Consider the following 15,573-nt stretch of genomic DNA (forward strand, 5'->3'; position numbering starts at 1 on the left):
TATTTGACAGCTTAATTTGTCGCATTTTGATCCCTTACAGACTAATACTCACAGTAAGTGATGTGTGACGTTTTGAATGATTTGACATAAAACCAGCAGGGCTAAATTATTAAGAAAGAGTCACACCTGTGTCTATCTGGAAATTCATCAAGTGATTGCACTATGAATTTCCAATTTCCAGTCCCGCTGCCAACTGGCATACACAATACCCTGCTGCATTAGCTGTAGATGAGTGCAGGAGCAGCCCTGGCAGATGTGCTTCTGAACAGAGCGTCACTACAGATCAGAGCTCCGGCTTCACATCGCCACTCACTCCAATGGAGATTACAAACCCATTTCTTTGTGTGGCTTTGTCTGAAGGTGAGAAGTGATCTAGTAGTCCATTCTGTGAGGATACTTCTCATCCTGTTTCTTCCTGTTTTCGGGTTGTACTGCATGTACAGCATGAATATTCAAAGCACACCTGACAGGAAAACAAAGGCACGGCTCATCCCGAGAGGCGGACAGACATGTGCGTCACCGCACAAAAGCCTTCATTTCATTCATGCAGTGAGATTCACACTTCTGAGAATGCAGCCCCAGTACACAAAACATTATATAGATAAAACACAATTAATTATCGTGATCGCAGCATGTTTGGAAGCAACAAACAACAGAAGATAAAAGCAGGAACTGGGGATGTTTCTGGCAAGTTCTATCAAGAAGATGAGCAAAGCTGTGCAGGGGAACCAATGGCGGCCACTTTGTTCTGCTTTTTTGTGAACTCTGTGCAGCAAAGAAATTAATTGAGGGTTAACAGTCCTGAAGCAGCGGAGATGTTGAGTTATTCAATTAGAGGCGTGAGTGGACAGGATGGAAGTGCTTGCACTTGACTCTAAAGCGCACGTGCAAATAGATATTGACGAATTAGATTTTCCCTCCAAAAGGGCTGATAAAGCTGAACTTTAGCCAGAGGCGGGCTGCACAAGAGACAGACCTGGGGAGCTTTGCTGGAGCCACCTGCTATAAATAGTGGCCGGCTGAGTACAAGAAAGAGCTGCCTTTGCATTTGGCCAGTAGTTCAGCAGGAAGACCATAAACATCAGAGCTCGGCCTGTCTGGCTGAAATGCTGGGCTAATCAGTATTCTCCTCACCTCTGCTGCGGGAGATACTACTCTGTCATCTGATACCCGTTCTCCTTTCCCATCCGAGTCTGCTTCAGTGTGTGCGCTAGTTCCTGTCTGGCTAAAGTTCATTTACATCTATCTTTAAAAATGTCAAAATGAACCTGTTTGACTTCTGTAATGTGATGTATTTTGAGAAAATGACGTTCGGATGGCCCATTAAGTTGGGTGAGGAGAGGATAATGCAATAAAATACCCTGTGTATTTCTCATTTTAAAAACACTGCTACTGAATCTACAGCGCAAAACATACAACGACAAGAACAGTCCAATTCATGAACAAATTATTAGTATTAGAAGGTTCTTTTTAGTGAATCAGAATCATACAATTGGTGGGTCTAAATGATCATCAGATCAGTGAGTTATTTTTAATGAATTAAAACCATACAGTGCGACCAGTCCAACTGATTCCTGAATAAATGATTTTTATGAGCCAGTTCTTTTTAGTGAATCAAAACTATACAGTGTGAAAAAGTAAAAGCAAAGAAGTTTGTATTCAAATTTAAAAAGCAAAAACACTAGACTGTTTTAAATAAAGTTCCTCAGATGTGTGTAACTTCTAAATTAACTTCTAAATAAAAACTAGAAGCGTCTTTTCCCCTTGATTTGTGTAGGCTATATAGTGCATATTTAAGGTAGTAATATAATACATAATATCATATTTATTAATATTAATAATATGACAATATCTGCATTTAATATTGGTTAAATTGGAGGGGGAAATCCTGCCCATACCCAGTTTGGGAAAAAAAAAAAAAATAAAAGATGTCAATTAACTTAATTTATATTCAGGAACTGTGAATAAATAACAGAAAAAAAAAAAAAATACTGCCAAAAAAATAAAAACAATAATAATAATATCACCACTATAATAACATCATCAACAAACAAAAAAGAGATTTAGATAAAATTTGATTAATATACGCACAGTACCGGTCAAAAGTTTGGACATATTAAAGGTTGTAATGTTTTTGAAGAGACTTTGATGCTCATCAAGCTATACATTTATTTAATCAAAAATACGGAAAACAAAAACTTAATATTGTTAAATAAAAAAGTTAAAAAAAAAACCCTGCATTTATTTAAAATAGAAATCTTTTGTAACAATACTGTTCAAAAGTTTGCAATTCAATGGGTCAGTATATTTTTAAAGAAATTAATATTTTTATTCAAAAGGATGTGTTAAATTGCTAAAAAGTCAGTTATGACTCACAGAAACAGATATTTTGAAATATGGTAAAAATAGAAAACCATTCAAAAAAAAAAAATGCAGACTTAATGATCATGAGCAACTTCTTTCAAAAACATTAAAAAAGGTTAGGAATCATCTTTGTTTCAAGTGCTTTTTACTGGGGGTGGGGGGCCTCAGAATGTCTAGAACCGGCCCTGATGCTGTCAAACGATTAATCGCATCCAAAATAAAATTTTGTGTTTACTTAATATATGTGTGGGTACTGTGTATATATTTAAGATAAATTTTATATATATTAAATATTTCTATTTACAGTCATGGCCAAAAATATCGGCACCCTTGATAAATATGATCAAATAAAATTAATCTACATTGTTAATCCTTTTGATCTTTTATTTAAAAAATTCTCACAAATCTAACCTTTCATTGGATAATAAGAATTTAAAATGGGGGGGAAATATCATTATGAAATGAATGTTTTTCTCTAATACACATTGGCCACAATTAACGGCACCCTTTTATTCAATACTTTGTGAAACCTTTATTTGCCAGATTAACAGTTCAAAATTTTCTCCTATAATGCTTGATGAGGTTAGAGAACACTTGGCAAGAGATCAGAGACCATTCCTTCATCCAGAATCTCTCCAGACCCTTCAGATTCCCAGCTCCATGTTGGTGCTTCTTCTCTTCGGTTCACCACACTCATTTTCTATAGGGTTCAGGTCAGAGGACTTGAATGGCCATAGCCATAATTGTCACTGCTCTAGCTCTTTTCTTAAAGCCACTTCACTAATTTGTGAAGCTCAATAATCTTTTGCTGCACATCAGAAATATATTCTTTTCTTTTACTTTCTCATTGTAATGTATGATTCAGGGGATTTGGGCTTTGTTTTCCCTCCTATTTATATTCCTGTGAAACAGGAAGCCATGGCTGGATAATTTCATATTCATAATCACCCTGGAGTGCTCAAAATGGTAAATGTGAATGGGAATATATACTTCAGAGATATTTTACTCATATGAATTTCTAGGGATGCCAATAATTGTATCCAACATGTATTTGAGAAAATCATTTATTTCATAATGATATTTATCCCCATTTTAAATTCTTATTATCCAATGAAAGGTTAGATTTTTGTGATTTTGTTAAATAAAAGATCAAAAGAATTAACAATGCAGATTAATTTTCACAGCCTTCTTTGATCATATTGACTGTATATTATGTAAACAACTTTTATTTTGGATGCAAATAATCATGATTAATCGTTTGACAGCACTTATATTTTTGAATATATGCTTATATACTTACTAGACATATGCTTGTTAATCAATCAGTACCTGTACACTGATTTAAATATCTCAAGCCTAAAAGAGATGATTCACCTAAAAACGAAAATTCTCATAATATACTCTCTCTCATTTTGTTCTAAACCTGTATGACTGTAATTCATCTGCCGTACATAAAATATATTCTGTTTCTGAATGTATATTTTCATACTCTACAAATGTCAACGGTAACAAAAATTCTTTGATTATGAACATTCTTCAATATACCTTATTTTGTGTTTTGCAACATGACGGTGAGTAAATGATGAAAGAATTTTCATTTCTGGATGAACTATGCCTTTACAATATAATATTGTAAGCATGTGTGTTTGAGTTGGTTAAAAGAGACATCTCATAAGAGTCATATATTCAGAATTGGTTGGACTGTTCATGCTGTACGGTTTTGATATGCTGAAAAGCCCTCAAATAAATCACTTGTTGTAGTCTGACTGTGATGTTGACTGGTGTCATTTTTCACTATCCACTCCATAATGTGAAAGCATTTATGTATATGTATGTTGAGGAAAAAGAATGGAAGGGGTGAAATAACTTGTTCAGAGCTTCGGCACAATCTGCTGCAGAACTGGCACATATAATTAACTGTACTGCTTTACCGAGCAACAACACACACACACACACACACACACACACACACACACACACACACACACACACACACACACACACACACACACTACGTGTCTGGTACCACCACAATGTGTATTATATAGATACCTTCAATAATATCTCCCATAATTCACCTGTTGGACTCTTTCTGCAGTCATTGTGATGTCATTTTCAGATGGACAAACTGACAATGGAAGTTCAGTCCCACTCCAGACAAAAAAAAAAAAAAAAGATCATGTTTGGACATTTACTGCAGCTGGTACTGTATAAGGGTCAAACCCTTGAAAAACACTAGGGCTGTGTATCACTAGTAAAGTCACGATACGATGCGTATCATGATACAGAAGCCACGATACGATACGTATCAAGATACAGAACTGCACTAAATTTCACCTCAGAAGAATTTAGTAAAACACTGCATACTACTATAGTGCTATTTCTAACTATTGGCTGAGCAGGCAGTTGACCTCTGCATTATGAAGGGCCCCCATAACTACCACAGTAGGCTACAATATAGTGTAATAATGACATGTTTCACACATTGGGCACTCCCCACCAGGTACAATATTCTGATTGTTTGCATCTTGTTTTAAGTCCATAAATAATAATGTACTGAATCTAATAAATTTATATTGTAATTTACTCATTACTACATTACTACATTACAGCTACATTATATTTCTCAACAAGGAGCTGGTAACATCATTGTTGCTAAAGGAATTAAAGCCACAGCTTCACCTTTAATAGAGAAACGCGGCAAAACGGTGGTAATTCATACACAGCCTATCTCCCTTGCTTTTTCTCTCTCGTAAATAAACATGACGAGTTACACTTTTCTGAGAATAGAATATTAAAGTGGAGATCGCTAAACTGCAACCTAATCGGTGTTTTCAGAAAGCAAGCGCGTTTATCAACAGTGGAGAGAGAGCGCGAGCACATGGTTGCCAGGTTGACAAAGATAAGTAGCACACTTTGCAGATATTTCCATGTTGTGCAAGTGGGAAGCTCTGTTTCGGGGATTACGTCTCTTGTAACCCAGTTGTGTTCCTCTGCGGCCAGATTAAACCTTGTTGTAGCCTTTATATTATGCTCTATTCATTATTTTTTAGAAACCTCGCACTTTTCTAATCAATTTTAAATGCTGTTCTTGTATTCAAATTAAACGCGGTTCACTGCTGCACACATGCCACAATATCGATACTGGGCCAGCTGTATCGATATTCGTATCGTCAAATCTCTGTGACGATACACCATTGTATCGATGTATCGAACACAGCACTAAAAACACTGCACCTAACTGAGAATGAGGCTGCAGAAACATTGAAGACATTGTAGAAAACTTCAGGATATAGTGATTTACAAATGTGAAATACATTGTACCAACACAAGCTTGTTGCATAATACAATGAGTTGCATAATGTACTGGATGCATTAAGTCCATGAACTATGAATGTTTGACCTTTTTAGAGACCTCAGATATGATGACCGTGGGATGAAACAGAGCAGTAGTTCTCAACTGGTGGGTCACAACCTAAAAGTGGGCTGCAGGTCTGTTCTGATTGGGTCACGAACTGGAGGAAAGAATAAATGCTAAATACAATGTAAAAAGCAAAATAAATAGACTCGCATACTTTTAAAAGCAATGAGAAACATCTTAGCTCACTGTCAACATTCTAGTTTAGTTAATGGATGCGTATCCAATCAAAATCTAAACTATTTTGGTGCATAAAAAAAAAATTATTATTGTTATAAATATTATTATTATTAAAAAAACAATTAAAAAAATAAAACAAATCAAAAAATAAAAATAAATAAATAAAAAAATATAATAATTGCAATACTATTATTGTACTGTTGTACACTGTATTGATGTAAATAAAAAATAAGTATCTAACAACAACAACAAAAATTGAAAATAATAAAAATTATAATGTTAACAATGTTTTTTTTATTTTCAAATATTAAACCATAACCATGCATTTATTTAGTCAGAAAACTGCAGGGAGATCTTAAAGCTTGTCTTTTGTTGGCAACAGATTCATAAACAATTGTAATTGCAAATTTGGGAAGATGGTTTGGCACATGTTGCTTTTTCAAATGCACTTTATAATCAGATGCTCATAGACAGAAAAAAAAAACAGTTGAGAATCACCAATGAAATGTATATGCCAATTCTTTTGTTTATTTCCAAGAAACAAAAGCACACCACAGAGCATCTGAATACAAAGGCCCAAATCTAATCAATAAAGTTATGATGGAACATTGCTCCAAATATTTTATGAGAACAACATGAAACAAGTTCATTTCGGTGTGTGGTGAAATTGATGAACGGGCGGATCAAAGAAAGCAGGGGGATTCATTTAGTGTCTTTTCTTAATAAATAAGACATTTTTCAGATGGAGAAAAATGCTGGTTTGAAGTGGAGCTCATCGCTGGATAAACTAATTTGGCTCTCACTGTTTGTGTGTTTTTTTCCCATTAAATATCATTTAAAAGTTTGTCGGCTAGCTCTTCTCTCCCTCTGTTGCGGTTTTGTTCCCGCAGATTTATTCTCCAAATTTAATTTCCTTGTCCTCCGAGCCTCTCTTAAGCCTCTGGGACACAATTATAGAGCTGCTGTGTGGAGAACGGCTGTCAATATGCAGCTTTCCGTGTATTGTTTGGCTGTGCTATTAGTGCTTAATTACTGGTGCAATCCAGGGCACTCTTCATAATTGTGAAAACTTACTTCCGGGAGATCTACCATTAGAGACCTGGCATCAAAATTCAATAAAGGGGTGAATTATATGGTACATACAAGAATTAATTTCACACAACAACACATATCAATAAAAATCTTTCAGTAGGTATTCAACAACAAGAGTTTTCCCAAGTTAACACAAAATTTGTGTTACCTTCAGATCCCACTTTCAACACTAATTACCTTCTACAAGGCCACAAAAAAAAGCTTTCTGAATAGATTTTGCCTACAGATGTGTCTTGGTAAGCAGGTATATGATCATTACAAATGATATAAAGATTTACCTCAGCTTTAATCTTGTTGTCTCCAAAGCATAGGTGTTGCAGATATGCTGCTGCGTTGGACTGAACTGAGGGAAACTGGTGCTGCAACATCTGAATGACTTCAGGTAATTCAGGATCTCGCCAGCCGAATTCCCTACGGAAAAAGAGAGTAGGAGAGTGAGTTTCACACTTCTGTTGTACAGTAGGTGGTGAAATAGGACTTTTACTGTACGTTGTAGGCTGGCAGACCTGCACCATTACTGAGGACATCTCTAACACACGGAGGTTAAAGTGAAATAAATGTCTTTCCAGAAACTGTAACAGGGAAAATGGTTTCCATTATTGTGTTATTGCTCTAAAACAGTGGGCTCGGAGAAGTAGTAGGAGTTTACAATTGTGAATGCCTGTGTGTGTGCGTGTGTGAGAGAGAGAGAGAGAGCGTTTCTCTCAGTGAGAATGACTAGATTTGATCATTTTCACTGATGCTGAGGAAGTTTGACAGAAAGATTGATTGTACTCTGAGGGTTTTGGGTTTCTGATGATCTACAGAACCCTGCTGCAGGAATTCTTCTCTTACCTCATAGAAGCCAGGCAGCAAATATCATAAAGTGTATATATACACACACAAATTTTATATAATGTGTAAACACATTTTACACACATTTCTAATTTTTTTTCACAGATTAAATGGGTCTTTATACTTATGTTGTCACAAAAAATATATTAAATGATTAGATATAAACTCTGTCTGTATACAGTATATTATAACATACAAACACACATATGCACATACACACACACAGACATATACACACTTATGAATACCAATATAAAATGTATAATATAGAATATATAATGTATACCTATTAAGTTTTTACATTTTCACTGAAGTTCAGATGAAACAAGTAAATAAATAAGAGTAAATTATAAAAAAGTTATACAAATTTTATATTGTGTAAACGCATTTTAGACATATGTACATATTATCATTTTTTTTGTGTAAATAGGTGTTTATTATATTTATAGGTGTATATTAATTTAAACTATATCACACAATTATGTTGCACGTAAGTTAATATATAATGTATTACATATTTTTTATGGTTTAACTGAGTTTTTATAGTTATATCTTGATATATATTGAATTATTATGTATATAAAATTTTACTCAAATATTATCAATACAAATATCACTTTTAATAGGTGTTTATACTTCAAAAATGACGTTTAATTTATTAAATTTTAATTTAAACTCTCTTTGCGTTATATATACATACATACATATATATATATATATAAAATGTGTGTGTGTGTGTGTGTGTGTGTGTATAAAGTTACATTTGCATTGTATGTAAGTTAATATATATAAAATTACAACATTTATGTTGTATGTAATATATTACACAATTATTTATTTTTTACGGTTTAAATGTTTTTTTTTTTTTTTAATACTTATATCTTGATATACACTCACCTAAAGGATTATTAGGAACACCATACTAATACTGTGTTTGACCCCCTTTCGCCTTCAGAACTGCCTTAATTCTACGTGGCATTGATTCAACAAGGTGCTGAAAGCATTCTTTAGAAATGTTGGCACATATTGATAGGACAGCATCTTGCAGTTGATGGAGATTTGTGGGATGCACATCCAGGGCACGAAGCTCCCATTCCACCACATCCCAAAGATGCTCTATTGGGTTGAGATCTGGTGACTGTGGGGGCCATTTTAGTACAGTGAACTCATTGTCATGTTCAAGAAACCAATTTGAAATGATTTGAGCTTTGTGACATGCTGCATTATCCTGCTGGAAGTAGCCATCAGTAGATGGGTACATGGTGGTCATAAAGGGATGGACATGGTCAGAAACAATGCACAGGTAGGCTGTGGCATTTAAACGATGCCCAATTGGCACTAAGGGGCCTAAAGTGTGCCAAGAAAACATCCCCCACACCATTACACCAGCACCACCAGCCTGCACAGTGGTAACAAGGCATGATGGATCCATGTTCTCTTTCTGTTTACGCCAAATTCTGACTCTACCATCTGAATGTCTCAACAGAAATCGAGACTCATCAGCCCAGGCAACATTTTTTCCAGTCTTCAACTGTCCAATTTTGGTGAGCTCGTGCAAATTGTAGCCTCTTTTTCCTATTTGTAGTGGAGATGAGTGGTACCCGGTAGGGTCTTTGCTGTTGTAGCCCATCCGCCTCAAGGTTGTGCGTGTTGTGGCTTCACAAATGCTTTGCTGCATACCTCGGTTGTAACGAGTGGTTATTTCAGTCAAAGTTGCTCTTCTATCAGCTTGAATCAGTCGGCCCATTCTCCTCTGACCTCTAGCATCAACAAGGCATTTTCGCCCACAGGACTGCCGCATACTGGATTTTTTCCCTTTTCACACCATTCTTTGTAAACCCTAGAAATGGTTGTGCGTGAAAATCCCAGTAACTGAGCAGATTGTGAAATACTCAGACCGGCCCGTCTGGCACCAACAACCATGCCACGCTCAAAATTGCTAAAATCACCTTTCTTTCCCATTCTGACATTCAGTTTGGAGTTCATGAGATTGTCTTGACCAGGACCACACCCCTAAATGCATTGAAGCAACTGCCATGTGATTGGTTGATTAGATAATTGCATTAATGAGAAATTAAACAGGTCTTCCTAATAATCCTTTAGGTGAGTGTATATTAAATCATTATGCATATAAAATTCAAATAAAAAATATTCTGTTTTTATATTTTAGGAGTCCTGCAAGTGAACTATCATATTTGAGGGTTCATGGCATCAAAAAGACAGTTGGACCATTTAGCAACCACATTGCATTGGCCTAGAAACCACACAAAAGATTCGGTATGCATTTCAGTAAGTTCTGCACAGACAAGATGCACTCAGATGGTGTAAAAGTCTAGTTTACGTTCCTCGAGTTAACACATAAAAATAACTGCACACCTGCCATACCCATTCTTTTGTTTTTATGAAGAATTACAGAATATCTTCCACCTCAGAGTCCATCACCGAGCGTGGCAGGCTTTGATAAATAAAGGCCCTAAAAATGCCTTTTATCTAAGGAAGATTGCATTTGATAGAGATAAGAAGAACCACAGGAGGGATTTGGGAGGTTGCCGGTGTCTTAAGCCCTTAACCTGAGGGCCGGCAGCGCTTGAGGGCAGCTGGTCTCTCCTGCCTCTGCAAACAGACCGATAAGCATCAGCCTGCCTGCAGCTAAGGGCCCATTACTCCTGAGGATCAGTCTTCCCGCCTGCCAGCCCGTAATCAAAATGAAAACCATCAGCTGATAAGATAAGCATTGTGCTTTTTGATTAATTAAAACTTAGCAGGGATTCTCAGTTCAAATGAAATGCCAGTTATGTGCTATATAAAGTGGGGGAGGGTGGGTGCAGGTTTCATAGGCGCTGTACTAAACGCTTTAAAATTGGGCCAGTTGACACCATCAGAATAGTTTATTTTCCTTTTCCCCCATCGATGCGCAAGAACTTCACAGGCAGCGTGACAGAACTGGGGCAGAAGAAAGAAGTTTTCTATGTGTGTGTATATGTGCATTTCAGTGAGTTTAACAGAGAGGAAAGATCAGAAGTAGCACAACGCAATCCAATGCATGATCATACAACCACATTTGTGTGGAGACAGCAAACACGCACACACGCATGCAGAGAACAGTCACCACGACTACAGTGTTCTAGATCTTCACAAGCGTCAGAGTCACTTTACATCACAATCACACAGACTGAGTGCTTACATGCACAATCAAAGTCTATCAAACATCAGCTTATGAGAAAAACACCAAGTTTTATGTATGAATGATAATAATAATAACCAAAACCAAGGCAACAAGTAAACTTCTTTTCATGTTGAGTTTTGAGTTAAATCATTTATAACCTTTTCTACGGCTGTGAGATGATTCCAAAAAGATTTGTAATTTCATAGGCGTTGACTGAGTATCGATAGTCAGATTCCACTCAGAGAATACATGAAACGTTCAGGCAGTTTTCCTCTAATCTAAACTACTATACATCCCAAAGAAGCCATAACAGCAATGATTCATAGTTAGTGCTGCTTTAAACTAATAATATTTTTTTCCCCTGATGCTGGGAGTCAACTGCAAAAAGAATCAAGAGTCAGTGAACTGAGTTGATTTCTCTAATCAATCAATTAATTAAAAAATGAAGAAGACAACACTACATCAACCACGTCCTTCTTTCTTAATAATTCATTATTGTTTTGCATTCCTAACTAAATAAATAAACATTAAACTCAAATCAGACTCTTTGACAACCAGCTATTTTTCACTTAAGACAAGTGATCGTATCTTTGTTGATGCTTCTTGAGAATTGTTTACTTTTGCTTAGAACAAAACTGACCATTATTTACATCCCTTGATTACTTTTGAACACTCAGATGTGTGCTTGAGAATCAGACTTTTCCCCAGTGACAACTGATCATATTTCATTAATAATTCAAAGTTAGGAGAATTTCAGAGTACCCCTACTAGCATTTATATAGGTGTGTTTATATTGTATATATATATATATATAGGGGGGCTTGTGTATCGTCAGTATGTTTTGTCTGTAACAATAAAAACTGCACATTACATTGCAAATTCCTGCTCTTTATAACCTTACATTAATCAATACACATCTTCTGATTGATAGTGACAGAATGGTGTCATGCAGCAACTTCACATTCACTACGGACAGACAAAAAATGTTATTGCACCGTGTCTGGATTAAACAATCATCTAAATGCTTGCTCATAAACGCACCCAATCAGACTGCAACACATGCAATGCTTCAGTGATTGAGGAGACACACTGAAACACAAATTCTTCAGCTCCCTTGCAGACGCACACACACTCACAAATAAATGGCCGTCAAAGGGGGAGAGATGACACAAAAAATCTTCAAAACAAAACCAGCTTCCCTTTCTGTGTTCAAACAATCGATATTGCCACAACGCAGCTCCAACAGCTGCCCAACAGCAGAATTGCATAATGAGCGTCCTCCACACATCAAAACTGGGGAGTGATAGGTCCACCCAAGACAACTGCTGGCAAGGCAATGGGAAGTGGCTAATGCAAGCGGACAGGCGTTGTCATGGCCTCCATCCAACGGCCTGCAGCCTCCCCTGGCCAGAGGATTATTTTTAGCAGATGTTAATAATGGACTCTCAGACATAATCATCATGGTTGTGTAAGCGAGAGGTGCTGTAAAGTGAAACTGTCCCTGTGATTCCTTTAATGCCCATTAAGTAAAATAACAGGCACCCAGCAACATTATCATGCATTTAAAGCCATTAATACAAGTACTTAAAGCTGCCATAGTGAATAAAGCTGATTAAATCTCACACCAGTCTGCGGTCGGACTCGGAGTTCATTGACAAAGCTGATTTATCCCACTTCAATCAATAACTAAATCTGATTGTATTACAACTACACCAATCCCAAAAGGCAAAGGAGCAGTAAATATCTGGCAAAGACACATTAACTGAAGCTTAATGAAGTCTGCCGCAAGAATTCAGAGAGCATTGTTGCTCACACCGATGAATTTCGAGGAAGAGGTACAGTGACAGATACACAGTACCTAGAGTCCAAGGGACTCTATAGTTCCACCTACACGAGTCATGCACTGCTCTACTCTAATTTCACCCTCACAACCCATGACATTCACAATTTCACTTTTCTAATCCACTGTGTCCTCTCCAATAGGTTTGTTTGTGTGTGTGTATGCTTCTGAATGTGTGAGTAGTGTATATATTTGTAAATGCAAAAGTTACAGTAACAAAGTTAAAGTAACAGACTTGGGTTTCCACACACACAAAATAAAAAAAAACAATAAAAAAAAAACAAAAAATTCATAAAAAAACAATGCATATTCTCAATAGGATATGCGCACATATACATTACCCTTTAAAAGTTTGGAGTTATAAGATTTTTAATGTTTTTAAAAAAGAGGTCTTATGGTCACCAAAACTACTTCATTCATCAAAAAAAAGTAAATATAGTAAAATATAAATGGTATAATAAATAGTAAAATATTATTGCATTTACAACAGCTGCTTTATATTTTTTATTTAACAAAATGTATTTAAAAATGTAATTTAATAATATAACACAACCCAACATAAAATAAAAACTAAAACACAACCCCATCAAATCAACTTAAATTAAACGCAAGCGTATCATCTCCATCCAACAATACAGAAATATTAAACAATTAAACTATTTAAATTGCAATACAGGAGTGAATTAGTTAGATGAGTTGTATATCACCATATGAATCATTGCTGAGCCACACATAAGTCAATGAGTTTTTAATAAGATAAGAGTCCAACTACATTCCACAGATGGCCTGATTTATTGATAAGCTTGAAGCCAAAGAAACGATATGATGATCTATTGATGCCCTCTGAAATAGGAAAAAATCTCCTGGGTAATGATCAAATTTCTTCTCAAGAGCGAGGGGTGGAATTTGATTTTAAATGAGGCAATTAACAGGGTAGAGTTCCTTAGAGAGTCACCAGACTCCATCACAGTGGCACCACGGAAAGGAATGAGAGAGATGGTCATGCTGGGTAATGGTGCTGAAAAAACGCTGCCATCCTTCCTATGTTTTATACATGAATGTGACATATTTGCAGCTCTCAGAGAAACACAGAAGCCTGAGAGGGGTACATACATATATACGCACATTATATTTAATTCGATTTTTTGTATTATATTACAAAAAGGTAATAATTTGTAACTATTGAAAAAGTAGTGAATAATTACTGGAGTACTAAATTAAAAAATAATAATAATTATGAATCTATATACAGTACACTATCAGTATTATGCTCACCAAGACCACACTTATTTGATCAGAAATACATTATAACAGTAATATTGTGAAATGTTATTTAAATTTAAAGAACTGTTTTATATTTAAATACATTTTAAAATGTAATTTATTTCTGTGTTGCAAAGCTGAATTTTCAGCACCTATTACTCAGTCTTAGAGAAGAAACATTTCTTACTATTATCAGTGCTGAACACAGTTTTGCTGCCTAATATTTTAGTTTTAACTGTGACACAGTAAGTCAGGTAAGTATGATTACAAAAGACAAGAAAAGAATCTAAAGTTCAGCAGAGATGCATTAAATAGAGCAAAAATGACGGAGAACAGATATTAAAGGGTTACTCCATCCCAAAATGAAAATTTTGTCATTAATCACTTAAATACACGTAAAAAACGTATCCTTGTGGCATGGCTGATACAGAAGAGCATATACTTTCCTGGACTTTGACAGTGTTATTTATTTAGAAGTCTATGGGACAGTCTCAAGCCTCCCTGTTTTCATCCAAAATATCTTAAATTGTGTTCCGAAGACGAACAAAGCTTTTACGGGTTTGGAACGACATGGGGCTAAGTGATTAATGACAAACTTTTCATTTTGGGATGGAGTATCCCTTTAAGCTGTTTTCAACATTGATAATAATGAGAACTATTATTAATAACTGAGTAGCAATATTAACTGAGCACCAAATCAGCATATTAGAATGATCATTAGAATCACTGAATACTGGAGTAACAATGCTGAAAATTCAGCTATTTTAAGTTGTAAAAATATTTAACAAAATTACAGGTTTTATTGTCATTTTAATCTAATAAAGGCAAGGATATAATGCAAAAAAAATTCATAATATTGGATTAATCTTCGGGATAATCATCAGATTAATTACTCAACAGTTTCGCCACCAGCTCCTTCAAAATAAATGGATACACAACCAAACAAAAGAGATCTCCGCCCTATTCATCAGCCTGCCATCTTCATGATGGCAAAACTCAGTCAGGTTCATTAGGCTATGATCTTGAATTAACCTAGAGGCCCCCAACAATCTTCCTATTCTAATCAGGAAGATAGTGACACAATTAAGGAGTCAAACTCCTTGTCAGTAATTTAATTAAGCCAGGTGCTATGCCATGTTGCATACTAAGTGCTGCTACCCAGGTGATATGACTTTAACAATTCCCTGTCTGGATGACTGGTGATGGAAGCTGAAGTTGTAGTCTCTAAAGACCTGTGTGTCTTTGCTCGCTCGGCTGTAACCGGCAACAAATACGTTGACAGAACAGGTCCAAACTCCACTTCACACCATCAAACCTGATATAATTAGGCTGCGCAAAGACGAGCGGAATGAAGGCCCCTCAAGAAGTCAGTACCCTTTGTCACACACAATTATTACTAATGTGACATCACATCAA

The 15,573-nt window shown here is 35.8% G+C and overlaps 1 protein-coding gene across 4 annotated transcripts in view; it reads right to left on the reverse strand.

The window, feature by feature from the left end:
- Positions 1-15,573, reverse strand: part of ctnnd2a (catenin (cadherin-associated protein), delta 2a) — a 318,097-nt gene that overhangs the window by 71,159 nt on the left and 231,365 nt on the right. For all 4 annotated transcript variants that reach the window (XM_042752176.1, XM_042752179.1, XM_042752178.1 and 1 more), the window contains one exon: positions 7,333-7,465. In XM_042752176.1, coding sequence (XP_042608110.1) covers positions 7,333-7,465 — 133 coding nt within the window. The remainder of the gene's footprint in view (positions 1-7,332; positions 7,466-15,573) is intronic.

The sequence above is a fragment of the Cyprinus carpio genome, chromosome B24, assembly GCF_018340385.1.
Source record: "Cyprinus carpio isolate SPL01 chromosome B24, ASM1834038v1, whole genome shotgun sequence".
Lineage (NCBI taxonomy): Eukaryota > Metazoa > Chordata > Actinopteri > Cypriniformes > Cyprinidae > Cyprinus > Cyprinus carpio.